Here is an 18,456-nt window from a genome sequence, read left to right as displayed (position 1 = left end):
ACACTTAAGTAACACGTGAGATGAAAGAAGTGATGAGCTTGACTGTCCTCTACATTACCCTACAAATTCTGAAACCTGCAGCCAGACATACTGCCACTGAGATTGATCAGAAATCTTGAGTCTGTGCTGAAACTTAGGAATCGGGTCCAAAGTTAAAGCTATGCAAGGGATTTCTCTGCCTCATTTTATGAAGCCACAAGTTTTGGATACTGACTGCAGATCTTGGAAACCTAAGGAGTAGTTAACTAAATTTCTTTCTGGTTCTTTTTTAAAAATAAATTCCAGGGGTGTTGTGCTTATTTAGTTTCTGTGACACTTCAAAGAAATAAGTAAATGCAGAATTATGTTCACTGAAATGCATTGGTAACCTAAGCATGGTTAAAAATATTCTGTTATAACAGAGAACTAATACTGTCATGATTCATACTGACACAATGCACAATGTTCAGTAAGATTCACGTCCTTCTAGGGCATCGGCTTAATTTTTCATTGTGATCCTTAATGTCAGTGTAGTGTAAAAGCTGGTCTTACCTGTCTTGTTTCTAAGATGGGTTTTTTTCCCCACACTGTGCCACCAGAGATAGCAACAGAGCACAACACATTTCCTCCCAGAGACTGCCAGGATGAACTCACCAGCCTAGGTGATGCGAGTTGCACGGTTCCATTAAGGACTGTGTTACTTCTAAACTCAATATATCCTATTTCTTAGGAAGCCTTAATGAGCTGCTTGTGCCTCAGCTTATTCAGTGTTATCCTGTGCCATGTAAGCATTTGCTTAGTGTTAAGTGAAAATATCTCACTATTATGCTGAAAATACTGTGAAATTCTAATGCCTTCTGGAAGGGGGGATAATTTTCTGTAATGTCGTCTGTGATTCTGTTTAATACAAAATTCTGTTGTTGCTGTTTGCATATAATTTTAGTAGCATCCTTTACAGGTAAAAGATGATATATACATATGAGCAAATCATAACACAGTGAATAATTTGTTGATAAATTGAGATCTATTAAATTTGCTGTCATTGTATAAACACAGAAATTACACTCTGTAATGTTTTTGCGTTATACCCTCTCCATCTAAGCAGACTGTAAAACAGTTAGTGCAAACAATGATTATAGGAGTATTTTACTGTGTACTGCTGATATTCATCCACTTCCAGGTTGGAACACGGGGACTTCTGATTGTCTGTTAGATACTGTATTGGTTCAATATTTCATTTTTTCTTTTACTAAATAACAGTGCCTCCAAGCATTTTAACAAGACGGGGATTTATAGTGACAGAATATGACAGCACAAATTTTAATTTAGCTAATGTTTTGAAGTTAATTAATTAACTCAAAAGCATTTGTAGATTTGTAATGACTACAGGCAGCCAGAACCTTAATTTTATGTCTTTTCAAGAAAAACTCTCTGGGAACAGGGCATTGTGTGTTTATTTGCTAAATAACAAATTGAAATGAAATATGCCACTTACTTAATCACCCACAACCTTTACACTACTTGAGTTTTGGTTTGTTTTTAATGAATTTTCTGCTTTCTCCTCCAAAACCACTTTGCTTGTGGCATACAGTTAATCCATAATTGAAAAGGGTACAGAAAGAGATAAATGTTAGAATCATCTTCTAAATTTAGAACTTTGTTTAAATTATAAAACTCTCTCTTTTTTCTTTAGCTAATGTTCATTCCACTGACATGAGAATTAGATAACACTGTTCTTGTTACACTCAAGTTTCGACATTGCAAAATGTTAATAGAGAACATGTTAATAGAGGGAATTTCTGCTTACACATATTTTTGGAAGACCAACACCTTAGTTATGGGGAGCTCTTTTTATTTCTGTATATACAAAATAGGTTCCTCAATATGTTTAGTATATTTTGGTAGCACTAAAGTATGAATACAATAAAAAGTAGTTGAAGATTGTTATTATATTTGCCTTTGGTTGAATAAATGATATCTGTATCTATTACATAGACACTATCCCATGTGTTTAGTTCACTGAAATAAGTTTCGTTTTTTGAGCACTAAGGAGCTGTGTCTTGTATTAGGTATATACAGCTTGAACAGTTTGTAGCGATTGCTAATCATTCTGGAGTAAACAGCACTTTGACATCATTGGTCTTTCTCATCTCATGCTTTGCTTGGCATATATCAAAGGGGACCTGGACTGTAACCAGGAGACTGACAGGAGAAGGGGGGAAAAAAAAAAAAAAAAAAAAGGGAAAACATGGAAACATTCACAGCGGTGGTGATTAAACTAACTGATAAGCCATAAAGCTGTCACTAACCCTTACACTATCAGATGTCTTAATTTTGGGAATGCACGATAGATTTTAATCCTGTCTATTGTGTATGGACATGGATATGTGCTTTTTTGTTCAACATGATAGGTTTACTTTCACCGAACTTTGATTTGGGTTGTTATTGCATACTGGCATGGAATAGAAAATACCTGTGTGTTTAAACCTTCAGTAGGAACAACTTTGAAGAAAAATACTGTTTCATTATGGGATAACTGCATCCCTATCCATTTGATAAACACCACATTTTGCTCTGTTCATCATACTACAGAAGTTAGATTTATATATTGCCATAGCTTTGCTTTTGTCCCTATTTATACATTAAGTGTGCTTGTTTTAAATAAATTCAGTGAACTGAAGAGATTTTTATTTTGCTTCTGTCCAGTGTGAGACACTGATTGCCTCCTGTGAAGGCAAACAGGTTGCTTCAAATTCAAGATTGAGCTATGCTTGACATAAAAATCCCTCAGCTCTTTAAATTGGTTTGGTAAAGCGTAGGTCTATGGAACTTCTACCACGTCGCTATGGTTGTCACCATGTTGCAAAAGCTTTGTGTTTTGTTCAGGAAGGAGTGATGATCAGGTAGTTTATGTTTCTGCATGGTGAAGGAATTGTTGGGTTTTGGTGAGTGTGTAACTGGTGTTATTGTTTCACTTGTATAAGCAGGAGGTGACTGTATCTTTGAGTCAGAATAATTAGTATGAAACGATGATTGATTTAAAGCTCAATTTCCTTGCACTCTAATCTTTTGCATTTTCTTCCTTCAAATTCTGAAGTAAGTATGTGAGGAAGAGTTGAGGGCTTTTAATATCTATTAATAATTTTGGGGGAGCACACTGACAAGATGATACAGCTCCTCTGACTTTCTGCTGCATTTTAAGCTTTGCCTCCAGTGTAGAGGGTTGTCAGCAGTAGTCTGTTCTTGAAGCAGGTGATGGTTGTGAGTTACTGGAGCATTCCTGTACCGGTGCACTTATGCTGACGCTGCATGTCCTTCACAAGGAGCTGCGCTGATGTGTAAGTGGAGCACATCACACGGCATTCCTCCCGAGTCTTGCAGCACTTTCTGGTGTACTGTGGTCTGGAAGGTGGGAGTGAGACTGCCCTGTGCCCATCACCAGGGTTGTAGAAATCTTCCTCTGCTTTGCCATCCTCACTCTCCCATGTTTGCTTGCACAGGGTGGGTGCTCAGCTGTTCTGGGTGTTCGTGCCTCAAATGGCTGCTCCTTAACCATGCTGAAAAGAGGCCACAGGCTGAATGAAAGCTTCTTTCTGGGTAAATCACCCCCAAAGTAGCTATAAGCAGGGTCACTATCTAGTTTTTAAAACAGAGTTGGAAAAAGCATTAGGGTTTAGTCTTTTAAACGCTTTCCTGTAGTTTCATGAGTTATCTCTAAACATATTCAGAAACCATTATTCAGTTAACCTGATGGGTTCATCTCTTATTTTGGTTTCAAGCCACTGATGTTTTAAGTGATAGAACTACTTATTGTCAAGTACTGATGGAGTTCTAATAGCCCAAGTTTATGTATTATGGATAAACCTCTGTGAAGACCTGAAAGAATGAGCTATTTAAGAATCTTGAAGCTCACCTTAGGCTAATGAAATTATGTCACTTCTCCTTTTATTGAGGAGTCAACAATTCATTAGAGTCCAAATCAATTTGAGCGAATATGCTTTGAGATTCAGCTCTGGAAGTAAAACATAGTTCATTAACTGTGAAGCACTTTTACAGTGTTCTTGCTTCTAGGGATATTTATCATCAGAATGCAAGAAAGGTTCTATTTTAGGCGAGGATTAGGTTTTCATTTACATGGAAAGCTTCCTTGATGAATAAAATAGTTCACACAAAAAAATCCTCTGTTTCCTTTAGAAATACATTTTAAGAATGAGGCATTCTGACCTGTGTTTTTATACCTCCAATAAGCTTGTGCACAAAACAGGTACTGCTTAGTGCAAACGTAAATTCTACAAATGTAAATTTAGACTTTGAAGGAATAATTATTGTGGTTTGCGATGTAATTAAATCTTCATCTCTGCACTGACAGTCAATCACAGGCACAAAATGAGAGGCTGTTTTTAAAAAGATGTTCCATTTCCAGTTCTGTAAGCATACATCCATAGAAAAAGTTCATCCCATATGTCGCAAGACATCATGTACATACAGAGAATAACAACAGTTTGTTGTCTCGGCAAGAATTTCAATAGTATGGTGTATTTCCCATTCTGGTAGCTTTTCAGGTGAAAACAACTGACCTGCTCTGTGTTTATAAGCATATACAAAAAGTAAGCATATGTCATAGAAGAGGGCTCTTCAGTTTGTCATTAAACAGGTAATTATATCTGAAAGTGGAAGCTAAACAAATTCAAACTAAAAAAGAAATGGAGATTTTTACTAGTCTGATTAATCATTGGAGCAACTTCTCTGGGAATGCAGTGATTGTCACTGTCACTTGAAATCTTTAAATCAAGATTAGATGTCTTTTTTTTTTTTTTAAAAAAAAAAAAAGAAGATATGCCTTCACTCAACCAGAAGACATAAGCTTGATGCAGGAATCAGCTGTAATTCTGTAGCCTGTATTATTCAGGCAGTCAGACTATTCCATCATAATGGTCTCTTTCGACTCTAAAATGCATGAATCTATGCATCTCAACATGACTACAAGTTAAATAATGGAAGGGGCAATAAAGTGAAGTACACAAAGGGCCAATTTACTTGGCAGCTTTGTAAACTGCAGAGCTAGAATATTGTTCTACATTGCGGCATATAATTTAGATGTAGCAATAAATCAGATAAACTTTCTAAGGTATACAGGTGGCTGTATGGGAAGATTGATTAGCCCTTGGGCCTGCTTGAGACACAGATTCTTGATTACTCCTTGGAAATAATGTAGACTTGTTGTCCTCACATCTTGTGAAGTAGATATCGTAGTGTTTCCATACCTTGGGCATAGGTGCATTCAAATCTCTGTGCTTGTCTGTTCCTGTTCTAGATGCTCTGTACGATGTCATCACCGTGGGAGCCCCGGCAGCACATTTCCAAGGGTTTAAGAATGGTGGTCTCCGAAAACTACTGAGTAAATTTGAGGCAGAAAGACGAAAGTAAGTATTTTTGTAAGTAGCTAAGAAAATGTCATTAAAGTTGCATTAAAATGTTAAGAGCTCACTCAGTAACAAAAGAGTTTACCCTGCTGAATGCATGAAAGATTAAAATCTAGTAGGACTGGACAAGGATGCATTCATAAAATGTTTTCTTTATCTCCCCTGCTTTGCTGGACTGCAAAATTGAAGCACAGTTTACTTTTAGTGTCAAGACCTATTTTGAACACAGACTCAAAATTGTGAATTCTTCCCATATTTCAGGAAGCTTGAGCAATATCAGTGCTGTTGAGATGAGATATCTCTTTGGTAGTTCTTGTGCTAAGTGGAAAGCAGCTATAGACAATTTTTCAATAAAGAAACAGTAGCTTAAGGTAGCTTCTTCACTGCTGACAGCCCTGGGCATATGTGGAAAAAAAAAAATGGCTTTAGCATGCCCGTGAAGTAAATAGGAAACTACTCTTTTTCTTACTCTTTAGAAAGCCAAAATGAGACTAAGCAAAGATAAAGGCCTTAACTAGTGTTTAGTTTATTGCTGTAGTCAGATGCTTTGCTAACCACTGATCATGTACAGAAGTGTTAGTTGCATACTTTGCTAACTAAGAATTGTACATATTTGTGTTTGTTGCTACGGCTGTTAAGAAGTTTCCAGCAGCCACAGCTGTCACTGGCAGCACCCAGAGTTGTGACTGCTGAGCGCTTGGACTAACTGTGCCAACCCCGTGCAGTCAGTGGTACAGCATTCGAAAGGCAATGCAGGAAGTACTGTATGTACGCTAATCTAAACCATCGCGACGCACCACAGAAAATGAACTCCATTCTATTCCGTGCTCAAAAAAGTTTCGTAGGTACATTTTCATAAACAATAAAAGGAGAAATGATAAAATCTACTGTTGACTTCTAGGTTGACTAGAAGTTGGCATCAATGCTAAAGCCAAATGAAAACCAGCAGAAATACTTGCTTTGAAAACTGTATTATTATTTTTTCTGTTTGCACTGGCATGACATAAAAAACCTATTAAATCTTCTAAAATCTTTCATTTCCCTGGCCACCTCTGGTGACAAAACTTGCCAGTGAAACACAAATATCATTGGTCACGAGACCCATGAATGGACTTTGTGTTAACAGTAGGTACCTATTCTGCTGTCAGCAGACTGGTATAGGCAGCTTTATCCCCATGATATGGAGACCTATGAAGTACATGTTTCCTGATGAAGAAAATGTTCTAAAGACATTTCTTAAAGTATCTGCTACTTAACTATCTGATTAATATAGTTGTAATAAGATTTAACAGGTTTTTATTAAGTTTCATAAGAAGATGTTAAAGTTGTAAGTGATAGAAAGAACTTTGCGGTTCCAGTTCTCACAGTGTTCAGCTTTCAGTAAATGAAGCATTTCTCACTCGCACGGTCCTGCAGGATGCCACGTTGGCAGAATGTGATTTCCCAAAAAGGACGATAGCTGTGAGACAAACTTGAAATTATTACCTGTGATTTCTCTTCATTGGAGAAAAAAAGGGAAAATGCCTTTTAGGGAAGAGACCTAGTCTTTCTTGAGTTCTTCCTGGGAGAACACATATTGCAGTATCTCATAAGAATGAATAGACAATGCTGTTGTTTCTTAGTTGCCCATAACAGTGGAGAGGAGAAGATGATGGGCTAGACTCCTTTCTTTGTATCCTGTGCAATGTTACATGTCAAAAGGCTAGAACAGCAAAGGATACTCAGTGCAGCATAACCTCTTCTCATTTTCATTTGCTCTTATTTCACTGACTCAACCATGTAGACCTCTGTTGATAGAGGATTGTGCTCAGGAGCACTGGATAAAGCTTTGTGCAGGTTTTATCAATGAATTTCATGTCTATTTCTAAGTGCCTACGCATCACCTCATACGTGCCCTTCTTCTTAGACTATTCTGCATCCCTGAGAAGCACCTGTGTTTTGGTGACTTTCAAGGACTGGATACTGGACCTTTACTCTGACAGTGCAGTTTTCTTTGTCTTTCTTCATTCCCCTGGAGGAGCAAAAGCCTGTCTTTAGGATGATATAACTAGGGTAGCTATGTTACTGTCCTGTCAGTCTCTTCCTAAATAAAGAGCCTGAGTCAGGCTAACAAACTGAAGTTTGAGCACTGAAAACAGGGGACTGCAGTTTTTAGCCAATCACTTAACCAACCTGAAGAAAGGGTCACTTAGCGTATGAATTCTCACAAAGTAGAAAGGAGAAGCCTCCAAAATTCATCTTGCCTTCTGTCTTTGAGGGCAGCTCAGAGAAATTTCCACGTGTTGTTTTTTTTTAATTCAGCTAGAACTTGTGCAAGTTGAAAGACAGGAGAAAGCAAGCTCTGAATATCATCTCACTTATTTGAATATTCAAGAGTGGGTTTACTTTAAATAGATACATGAAAGGACCATTCTCATTCTTACCACAGATTAATTTCTTTCACTGAGGCAATGACACCTTTATTTTGTATGCACCTGTTCATTTAACTGCATGAGGATGCTTTGAGGAGACATAGAATTTCCAGGGGCAGCTTTTACAATTTAAATTTTCTGTTTTACAATGGGAACAGCTTTTCTGAAGATTTGGTTGAAGGAAGAAGTGACACCTTGAGATATCAGTCAGAATATAAAATTAACAGAAACAAATGCAGATTTAGCAGCCATTGCCTCTAGGCTATAACTGAGCTGAAGACCTAGAGGAAGATGCGGGAAGAGATTATTTCTCAAGCCAATTCCAGTAGCTTTCAAGACATTGTTAGTGCACATGACAGAATGCCTTGCATGCTTTTGACCTTCAGGCTGATTATTAGAACAGTTTATTGAAATATTCAACAGTGTCAATATATCACAAAATATTCCTTGCTCAAACCTATACTTGTGGAATTAACAGACGAGGAACTGTTAACTGGTAGCAAGGTTATACCCCACTTTGCAAGTGCATAATTGCATCTGCAATTGCCAAATCAAAACAACAGTGAAACATATGTTTCTTGAAAGTTTATCAAACAGAGGAATGTGGAAAATGTGTATCTGAAGATAGGTCTGGCATATTTTCAATTACATAGAATATACATTTTTGTGCAGACAAAAGAGGGGAAGGTATTGTATAATAATAATTATAAAAAATGCAGTATTTTTGCAATTTTTCTCTCATTTGTTACCACCAAGCAATTTGTATTAAAAAAATTGGTAAATTTCTAAAAATTTACTAAAAACAAGAGGGAGAAAAAGACTTAGTGGTATGTGATCTGAAGCCAGGTCCATTGTTTTATAACCCATTCACAATCTGTACTGTTCTTTATCTGCAACAAAGAGAGACATAAAATGCTTTACCACTACAAACATCAGGCATCTCTATAAGGCATGACCCTAGTCTGTCTGTCCCTTTAGTAGCTAGTAGTGAACTTCATAAGACCAGTAAGAACAATGGATGCTTTTAAAATATTGTTAAGGCATGATAGCATTTAAATTCAAGTAATTGAAGTGTGATGATTAAGATATGCTAAATCATTGCAGAATATTAATTAGCTGTGTATGATACACATTTATTTTAGAAATTTTTTTCATGATGCTGTATTGGCTTGTTCTTTTTATGTTTTCCTTCCTTATTTCTAGCTAATACAGGAAGTAAATCAGTTGGTCAGATTCAGTCTTCTATTGGCCTGCTAGTATAGATTACTTCTCCTTCCAGCAAATGGAAGGGCTTGTCTTCTTATCAGTCTAGATGGCATAGCAAATTATTATTTTTAGAGCTCAGCTGTGCAGGAACGTTTAAGGCAGTCATTCTGTAAGTTATGCCTCACTGCTTGAAATATTCATAAATCACTTTCAAGGTACACCAAGGACTTTTTTTCTTATTTAAAATCTAATTTGATGATCTCTGTTTTAGCCAAAACACATAGTCTTATGATTACAAGGTTTTTAATGCCCCAGTACTAACCATCAAGAAAAACAGAGCTGTCCCACAAGCTGCATTAGGTGCTGTGGTTCACTATGGTTTTGTACACCATTTCTAGCAAGTCCTTAGAAATGATCCTCTTTTAAATTAGCACAATCTTAAAGCTGGAATAGTGCTGAAAAGGACTTTCCGTGGTTGGGGTTTTTTTTTTTTTTAAGCCATAATAATTTAATTTGGGTTTGAACTGTCTAAAAGGACCCTTTTTTGTTTGACAAGGCCTAGATTTTTGGCCAAGGTGTGAGGTGTGTTCCTTCACTAACATACTCCTTACCAGACATTTTATTAATGCTGAGATCTCCAGGGTTCCTATTGCCTGAGTTTCATAACCTTCAACCCATTTCCATTCTCTGAGGAACTGGAAACGGTACTGTTTCACAGAAAATCCTGATGATATTGAAATAATAATGATATGTGTTTGATCTAATTGTAACCTTTATTCTCAAAGGGAAACCACAGCCTGTCATGCGTAGCACTTTTCATAGAGATGTTATTCTTGGCTCACTTTCCCCTTTTTTGCGTGTGTGTGTGTATCTCTGTGTGTGTGAGAGAGAGATGAGACTTCATGGAGATGAACACTTTTTCCACTGGCCATAAAATCAATATATTACGGATGTTGGAAATTTAGCTGAGAAACTGCCAAATTTTGTGCTATTCGTGGAGATATAAAAATCTCATCACAGTATTTTCTAGGCTCTATGGGCAGAATTGTCTGAAAAGAAAGGGGACTAGGGCTAGAAAAAGAAAGGAAGGAGGAGTTGAGGGAGCTTTGCATGTGAAGGTTAGAAAGGATCATATGTTTTGGAGAGCAAGAAACTCTTCCACCTACATGACTCAAGGAGAGTGGATCTGTGACTTTGCCGAAAGGCTCCACTGAAAGGCATCATTTAGCTCAGGCTTGTGTTAAGGCACAATGCCCTTTTTTCTTCTGAAAAGAACCATGCTCAGTTACCCTGCATAAGATTCACCCCTATGTTAAAGGCTACTTGCATCTTTACACTGGTGGAAAGATACTCTAAATTTAATTTGAAGAACTGTGGACAGCTTTACCTAGGCATTCAACCTTTCTGGAGTGAGTCTTCCTAGAAGATTCACTATGAGATTCGCCTATGCCACTGTGGTATCTGTCCTACTTGGGTCTCTAGAGGGCTGCTGAAGGGCATCTTGACCTTTCTTTTCACTGAAACTCATGTTCCGTTACCAGCTAATACATTGATGTAGACATATTCCAAGGGTCAGTTAGGAATTAAGAGGAAATAGAAGAGCAGCAAGAGAAGGTCTGTGCATACAGCCTTAGCCATTGCTTGAAGATAAAGATTCATGGAGATTTCGACTTCATAAAATAGATTAGACAGAACTAATAACATAATTTAATTTTCCTCAGTATTCAAAGTTAGAATTTCCAGGTTTGCAAGAGAATCTTAAGGAATTAAAAAAAATTAAGTCGAACTTCTGATCTCTGTCAGGCCTGTTTTCAAAACCTCAGCACTGATCATATGATTTAGTTTCATTTCCAGAAGTGGTGAATTGTCCTGAGGTTTTTTTATGTAGCAATTTATTTTTGATCATAAATTCCCACTTTAGACAGAATACATGTGATGCATAAATAAACCACTGAATTGGTATCTTCAGTACTGTACATAAGCTCGAGGTTATCTGGAGGTAGATTTTCTTCCTGTGTATACTTTAACTGTATTCTGATGTTAATGTCTGCAGTTTTGACTGTGAAAAATGCGAGGTCAAATGTTCATTGTTGAAAGATTTTAAACCAGTCCCAGATGGTGACAATTTAACTCAGTCACACAAATTATTCGGTTAACAGCAGGAGTGGAGTTACTCGGAGTGTTGTTAAAAATTAGACACTTAGCATATTGCAGTATTTATTCTCAGGCAAAAACTTTGTTAATTTAGGGTTAAAATGGCAGATGTAGTCAATGTAATGTTTATTCAAATTACATGACAATGTCATTAAAGCAATTTGAAAACTCAAATGACCACTGACAGTCATGTGTACATAGTTAATGATGGTGTCAATATATGGAAATGATTGAGTGTAATTTTATATGCTTAGTGAAAGCTTTGAAACTTAACCCAGAAGACATTATTATAGAGTTTTTCAAAAAGTACATGACTAAAAATATATTTTACATATCAAAGGTAGGTTTTCATATCACTGCTGATTTCCCACACTGGACCTACCCATGTGGCCTTTGCCCTAATGCAAAAGTTTCTTCTTACTCGTAATTCCCTTCATCTAGTTTCTGCATTAGGATACCTGTGAAAAGTTACTCTATATGTTCTATTGGCAGCTGCTTCCTTTAAGTAATACTACTTATATACCGTAGATATATGCGGCAGCAAGCTCTAAAAATATTTATTTATAAGGAAACATATTTCAGTGAATTGGAAGTAGTAATGTATTTTCATGAATGGTAAAGCCACAGAATCTCAGGTTAGTCTTAGATGCAACAGTGTTGAGACACAACAATTAGAAACTTCAGATACTCCCAAACATGTTGCTTCTGAAAAATAATTACGCCCTTTTTTGAGGGGAGGGGGGAAGTTGCCCTCAAATTCTGAAAGAAACTGAATATGTTGAGTAATCTCATGCTTTCCAGGGGTTCAGGAAATGTTTAAAATTAGCCAAATAATGAGGTCTGATAGAGCACTTCATTCTGGGGAAAGAGTCATTCTCTCTTCACTATTTCCTTTATTTAAAAGCTATGATTGACTTTATTAGAATGAGAACTACCCACAGGTTTAGTATCTCTCTTCCCTCTTTCCTTTCTTACAGCATTGTCTGTGGCTTTGCTGCTGTAATATTCAGTGAAGCTTAGAGCTGTGGGAGATCAGTGGAAATGATCTGGGAATTAAAGGTTGAGGGGAATCCCAGAAAGGAGTATGTGCATGGTGAGCTTGATAACAATGTTAGCCCAGTTCAGCCTGCAAAAGGACTGTTTGATAAAGGGAGGGAGAAGCCTGAAGGGGAATTAGAGAAGATTATTCAGTGCTGTGAAGTACCAAGACTTTTAAGACTATGTCTTCACTACAATTAACATAGGCTATTACTCTTTGTCCCTGCCCTGTCTACTGAGTCTGACAACTTGAGAGTTGCAGTGAATGTAGAGATAGATCTAACTTCGGACATTCATTTCACTAACAGTGTTGCCACGTTGAAGACAGAGCTGTGACCGTTTCCTCATTTCTCAGAGGGACGGGGACTTTTTTGCCCAATTCATTAGGAGAGACAGTTTATACAATTAATTTTGTTAAAATATTCAGAATTCTGATCTCTGCACTCAACAGTCTAGCAAGTCATATAGTAGACTGCAAATTGGAGGCGCATAGTAATTTTGATGTGGCTGGTAGCATGACTGATCGTGGCAAAACTTCACTGGCTCAGATGCCATTCATCCTGACTGCCTCTACAAAGAATTGTATCTAAAAATGGAGACACTGTTGAAGGACGGAAAAATAGGATGAGGAATTGTGGAATTTGGGACTGTAACTGAGCAAAATATCTAAGCAAGAGGCTTAATTTTAAGACTGCTTGAATCTATCCTTATTTGCCAAAAGACTTAAGCCTTCTAAGTTTTATGGAAGTGACTTCATTTGGACTTCTGAATGTGTGTTGCATGTGTCCTTTATTGAATTAAATTTAATTTCTAATTTGTAGAAAACTAATGAGGAGGAACTGGAAGGGACACTAGAAGACACAAAGGGGAAATGGGGGAGTGAAGAGATCTGGAAAAAGACTGAAATGAAAAGCAATGCGTGAAGTTCAAAGGATTGCACGAGTGTCAAAATTCAGGTCTTGACATGTGAAATTAAGAAAAAAATTAAATCAGTGGGGAAAGGGTGGAAGAGACTGAAGGATGTATGATGAAAAGACACAAAAGAAGGGAGATACATACAGAACAAACCGGGGAGTAGTATGTACGTTGCTGTGGCATGTATAATGTTCCAGGAGTTGCTTGGTTACATTTTTTCCTGTGTTAACTTTATAGTTTAATCTGAAACTGCAAAAGATTTGGTTAGTTTTTCTGAACCATTGAAGCAGGGCTTTATAAAGGGAAGTATTAAGTACAAGAGTTTTAGGTGGGGAGGTGTATACTAAAGTGAAGAACCAGTATGTGTATGCATGCTGTCTAAAATGATATTTTGGAGTAATGGTGTAAAAGGATATTGCAAAATTAGTAAATGTTGGGGGAAAAAATGAGGGATAGGAAAAGAAGTCATGCAAAAGAATTTCAGTAGTTTGTGAACAGTTAAAAGGGAAGTAGGAAATTTGCAGTATGCATTTGTGTGGTTTTGTAGTAATTAACTCCCACACCCCAATTCTGTGTCTTTTCTTGCAAATTAGACACATGGTTTTTATTGGGGATAACTCTGGTTATCACCACTTCCTGGACATCACTGATGCTAATCAAAACATAGTGTGGGCCACTGATCAATTAAACATTAATGGCTCATTGTGAAAGACTTAGTGAGGTAGTTAATAATGTGATGGGGAATTCAGCTGGAAAAATAAGGAGCCTTATGTTCTTTGTGATTATTACCTGACCTGGTCAAACCTCTCATTTATCCAGAATTACTTTTTCAAAAATAAATAAATAAAAATCTGGTTTTCTTATGTTAAGATCAATCACTCAAAGGGATGATTAGATTGAACAGTACTACTTGGAGTGTTTGGTGGCGAGCAGTCTGTTGCCCTCTACTGTTCAAGCAAGGATTTGTTTTTACCCTTAAAGGAGAATTTCAATGATATCAGTAAAGCTCAGGTATCTCATTTTTTGCAAAACTAGTGGTAAGAATTTTAGCACATTAAGCATTGTTATTAATAGCAGAAATGATTTTGACATTATGTGACTCTTTCTCTGTTATTACAGTACTGGATATCAGTGTATTTACTATTCACCTGAAAACACAGCCAAGGCAAAAGAAGTTCTCAGCAACATCAATCATCTACAACCTCTCATATCAAGCCATGCAGACCTGCTGCTAAATTCTGCAAGCCAGCATTCTCCAGACAGCTTGAAGAATTCTTTAAAGATGCTTTCAGAAAAAGTAAGATTCAAATCTTAACTGCAATGGAAAATGGAATAACCAAGTCTCTAACTGCTGGGTTTTTTTCTGCATAAATTTGCTTTCATAACATCAGGAAATGTTAAATAAGCTCTGCTAAAATAAGCTTCAAAATGTTGCTATCAGAAAAAGAATAGTGTTTAGCATTTCTGTAGGCTTTCCATGTAGAAAATTAATGAAATCTATGAAGGTTGTCTTTATTTGAAAGTATAATTAATTTAATTTCATGTGTCTTTGTTATCCTCTAGTGGCCACATACTGGGGTTTATCAAAAACAGATTATTGTAAATAATTTTGTGGTATGATAAACGGTTATTTTATTTCTCTTTCTGTGATACTTCAAACTGCTGCTTGTGGGAGGTAGTTCAAGCCAGGTTTGTGCATAAGGTTTAGAATAATAGCATGATCAGAAATGGTGATGCAGTCTGGAAGGAGAAGCTAGGAAGTTGGCACCAGGAGGTCTCAAATTTTAATCCTCTTTCTCCTATTATATTCCTCTGTAGCTGTAGGCTCCTGCTCATCTTAGTTTCTTTAGCTCTAAATTAAGAAAGATAATATTTTCCACCTGTCTCACAGAGTGATAGTGGAGATTAGCTGAAGTCTGAAGTACTTTTAAGCATATGTTATCCTGTAAAAATATTAAGCACTATAGCTATGACCAGAGGGGTTGGAAAAAAGTTTCCCATCGCTTCATGGGCCATACCTTCTGTAATGTGTTCTCAATATGGCTTAATAACACTATCAATAACCATTTCAATATATCTTCAGCTATTGGGAAGTGGCAACCCCTGTGGTCTGTTGAGCACTATTATCCCAGCAGTACATCGTTCAATGGGAGAATTTCAAATCTGAATATTGAGCTTAGCCACATACTGTGAAGGCATTGCATTGGAGCCACAGGGGAGATAAACGTTGCTCTCTGTTACACATGTGTAAATCCACAGTAACTCTGAGAACATTGGGGTTGCTGTGAATGTTGGGGATAATACAGGAAAGTAGAATTCAGCCTGGAAATGAAAGGGACGAATTCAGGGGGTTTTGATGACAATTACAGTGTACCTTTCCATGTAGTATGAAGGAGGCCATTTTTAGCTGCCCGTAGAAAAAGTGGAGCTGCTTTATTAGTGGTTAGTTCAAAGAAATGTGCATGTACAAGTAAAGCAAATCAAACAAAGAAGTGTTTGTTCTGAAGATTCAAGACCTGGTTGCTAAGGAATTTGTATGTTAGCTATAGCCATTTGCTTTGCCCTTCCCACCTTTGCCTGTCTGGGCAGGTGGAGTGAACGATTTCAGAGTGGCTGCAGGCGGCTGTGATCCTAACCCACTGTTTGAACCACGGCCTGTTGGGAGTCTGGCTGCACAAAAGGGCCAAAAAAGACAATCCCTTCAGTTTGGAAAAGTCACAGATATTTGAAATTTACAGCTGGTGATTTAATTTTATATGTACATATCAAGTTTCCAGGGCCAGGATTAAATTACTGGTTAGTATATGAGCACAACTTCCCAGATCATCCAGTGTAGTCCACCTGACAGCCTATAGTTTCTACCTAGCCTTCACCTTTTGCTTGATAGAGATGAATCCAGTTGTCTGAACAACTGCTGCATGAATACCTGCTTCCCTATCTATTCCCAAATTTATCTCAGAATATAATAATCAAGAAAGAGCCCATTGCTGAGGAAGGTAGTGTGGAGGAACAGCTGCTTGTAAAGAAGGGAAGAGAGTTGCGGAGGAAAGGAAAGACCAAGAAACAACTTCAGGGAAAGGTGATAATAAGTTTCAAAATCTCAAATAGAGTGAACCCACATGGTGCTGCAATTAGATCCCTCATGGTTAATACAAAACATCATCTCAATACCCTGAGATAACCTGTCTATATAGTCTGGTACAGTATGGGAGAACCAAGAGTAACAGTGTCCCTGATAGGGGGCTTGATAGGTTGGCATGCTCTTCTGAATAGAATTACATGATGTCTGCCTGTGTTCTTGAGGCATATGAGGTGCCTCTGTTCTCCCACCTTTTGTATACTTTTTATATGTAAAAAAGAAATCCTTTCTTGCATTTTAACTTGATAGAAATTTAGAAATTAAACAGCTGTTTGAAGTAGTCATAAAAATGATTTGCCTGGTGATTAAATTCCTCAAGTTTATTAAAAAGCATATCACTTTTTATTTTAAGATAATGTTAAGCTTGATGTATAGAATAATTCTTTCTAAAAACATTAGGTAGCAGTGAGTATATCTGAGCTATCAATAATGTGTTAAGTATTTATGTTAGAAATGGAAAGACTGTCTGCATGCATTGAAAGTGGAAAATTAAATCAAATAATTCCACTGCTGCTTCTTAAATTGAGCTTATTTTCTCATATTAAGCATGGTCTTACTTCTCCATATATGATTTGCAATTACTGTAGTGTTTCCCTGAGACTAACCTTTTATCAACACTTTCTGTTAATTGATTAAGGAAGCCTTTAGCTGTTGACAAGTGTATCAGCATTTGCAGCTTGCAGAAGGCTTGATAAATTCATTTTCCAGCTATGCCTATCTTTGTTTGCAGAAATATTCTTTAGTCAAGTATCTAAAAGAATTTGCAAAGTTTTCATTTCTTTGTATAGACTCGTTTTGTGATTTCAATACAATTTTATAAATAGTGATGTTCTGCAAATTTAGCTGTACTGAGCTGTAAGAAAATGCAGTTAAAATGTAGATTGTTGTTAAACCAATGGAATCCCTGAACAGAATTTAATTACAGAAGCATTTTAGTCTCTATATGAAAAAATTGAGGTTCGTTTCCATGCCAGTTTGCTTTTTAAAATGAATTTTCCCTATAAAATATTTATATTAGATTAAATTACTTAAACTTTTCAGATAATTCCCTAATATACATTGCAGTCGTAGTGGTCATTCCTTACTTCAAGTTGTCCAATGCTTAGAATTTTCTGAAATTTAAAGCTTTTATGAGTCTACAATGCCTGATGCTGAGACCTGAAATCATCTCAAGCAGACTTTGAGGAGGAGGGGTGGTACAAAACCTCAGCAAAACCATGATGATGTCATTTCTAAGGACAGACAAGTAAAGTAGTTTGGATTCTCTTGATATGGAACTGTAGAAGAGGAGCTCTGCTCTTATCATGCAAGAAAAGACAACTCCACAAGTCTCACTTTGCCTCTTCTTTATCGAAGATTGGCAGAGTTTGCTAGCAATGTTGCCCAAAGACTACCTATTCACTGAGCATGCACCATGTGGAGGCTGGAAATGTAGAAAACTGAAATTGTCCTATAGTGCAATTCAGGACTACCACGAGGCAGTCCTGAAGGGCTGCATATAAAAAAACCCTGTCTTTGTTTAAGCACCCTTTCCCTCAGGCACCAAGTTAGTAAGGAGGAGACAGCATTGGTCTGGTAAAATTGCCAGGGAGATGAATAGTGTTGCAAAGCCAAATCACTAAATAATCCTAAATCAGGTCTAATGTTGATTTAAAAAGTCCTGATGTTGGCTTAAAAAAATATAACAGCTTAGATATCCCTAAGGTTCTTATTTTTAAGACTTTTGTGTTTTAGTTGTGGCAATGTTTCAATCTCTCTATGTGCAGCCATTAAGGATCATCGTGAAAATGGGAAAAAGCAGAAACTTCTCAAGCAGGTACCTAACCCAGCAGCTGGAGCTTTAAGAAAACCATCGATTATTTAGAGCATTGTGGCCTAAATATCAGTAAACTTTTGAGGGGGTACTGGGGCAGGAAAGACAGAAAAATAAGTTGAACAGGAGTAGAGGCATACAAAAGGGGAGTAAGTACTAGCAGAAAGGGATGGGTTAAGAACAGAAGTAAGAAGTGCAGAAACTGGGAGAAAGATTTCTAGGAAGATAGATGCTGACACTTGAAACGTGCTTGGTTTGGGGTTTTTTGCCACTTCTCCTCCAGGTTTTGCATAAGCATGAAAGGACTGAATGAAGCTTGGCTGGGCAACCTTTATTTCTATTATTTCCTAGCTTTGTGTGAGTGCTTGTTCAGGCTGG

The 18,456-nt window shown here is 37.1% G+C and overlaps 1 protein-coding gene across 8 annotated transcripts in view; it reads left to right on the top strand.

The window, feature by feature from the left end:
- INPP4B (inositol polyphosphate-4-phosphatase type II B) overlaps positions 1-18,456 on the top strand; it is a 333,154-nt gene that overhangs the window by 239,891 nt on the left and 74,807 nt on the right. For all 8 annotated transcript variants that reach the window (XM_074823724.1, XM_074823728.1, XM_074823726.1 and 5 more), the window contains 2 exons: positions 5,294-5,402; positions 14,246-14,423. In XM_074823724.1, the coding sequence (XP_074679825.1) occupies positions 5,294-5,402; positions 14,246-14,423 (287 nt within the window). The remainder of the gene's footprint in view (positions 1-5,293; positions 5,403-14,245; positions 14,424-18,456) is intronic.

The sequence above is a fragment of the Strix aluco genome, chromosome 4 (genome assembly GCF_031877795.1).
Source record: "Strix aluco isolate bStrAlu1 chromosome 4, bStrAlu1.hap1, whole genome shotgun sequence".
NCBI classification, from domain to species: domain Eukaryota; kingdom Metazoa; phylum Chordata; class Aves; order Strigiformes; family Strigidae; genus Strix; species Strix aluco.
Note: the sequence above shows the minus strand (reverse complement) of the source record. Positions and strands in the feature narration are given on the sequence as shown.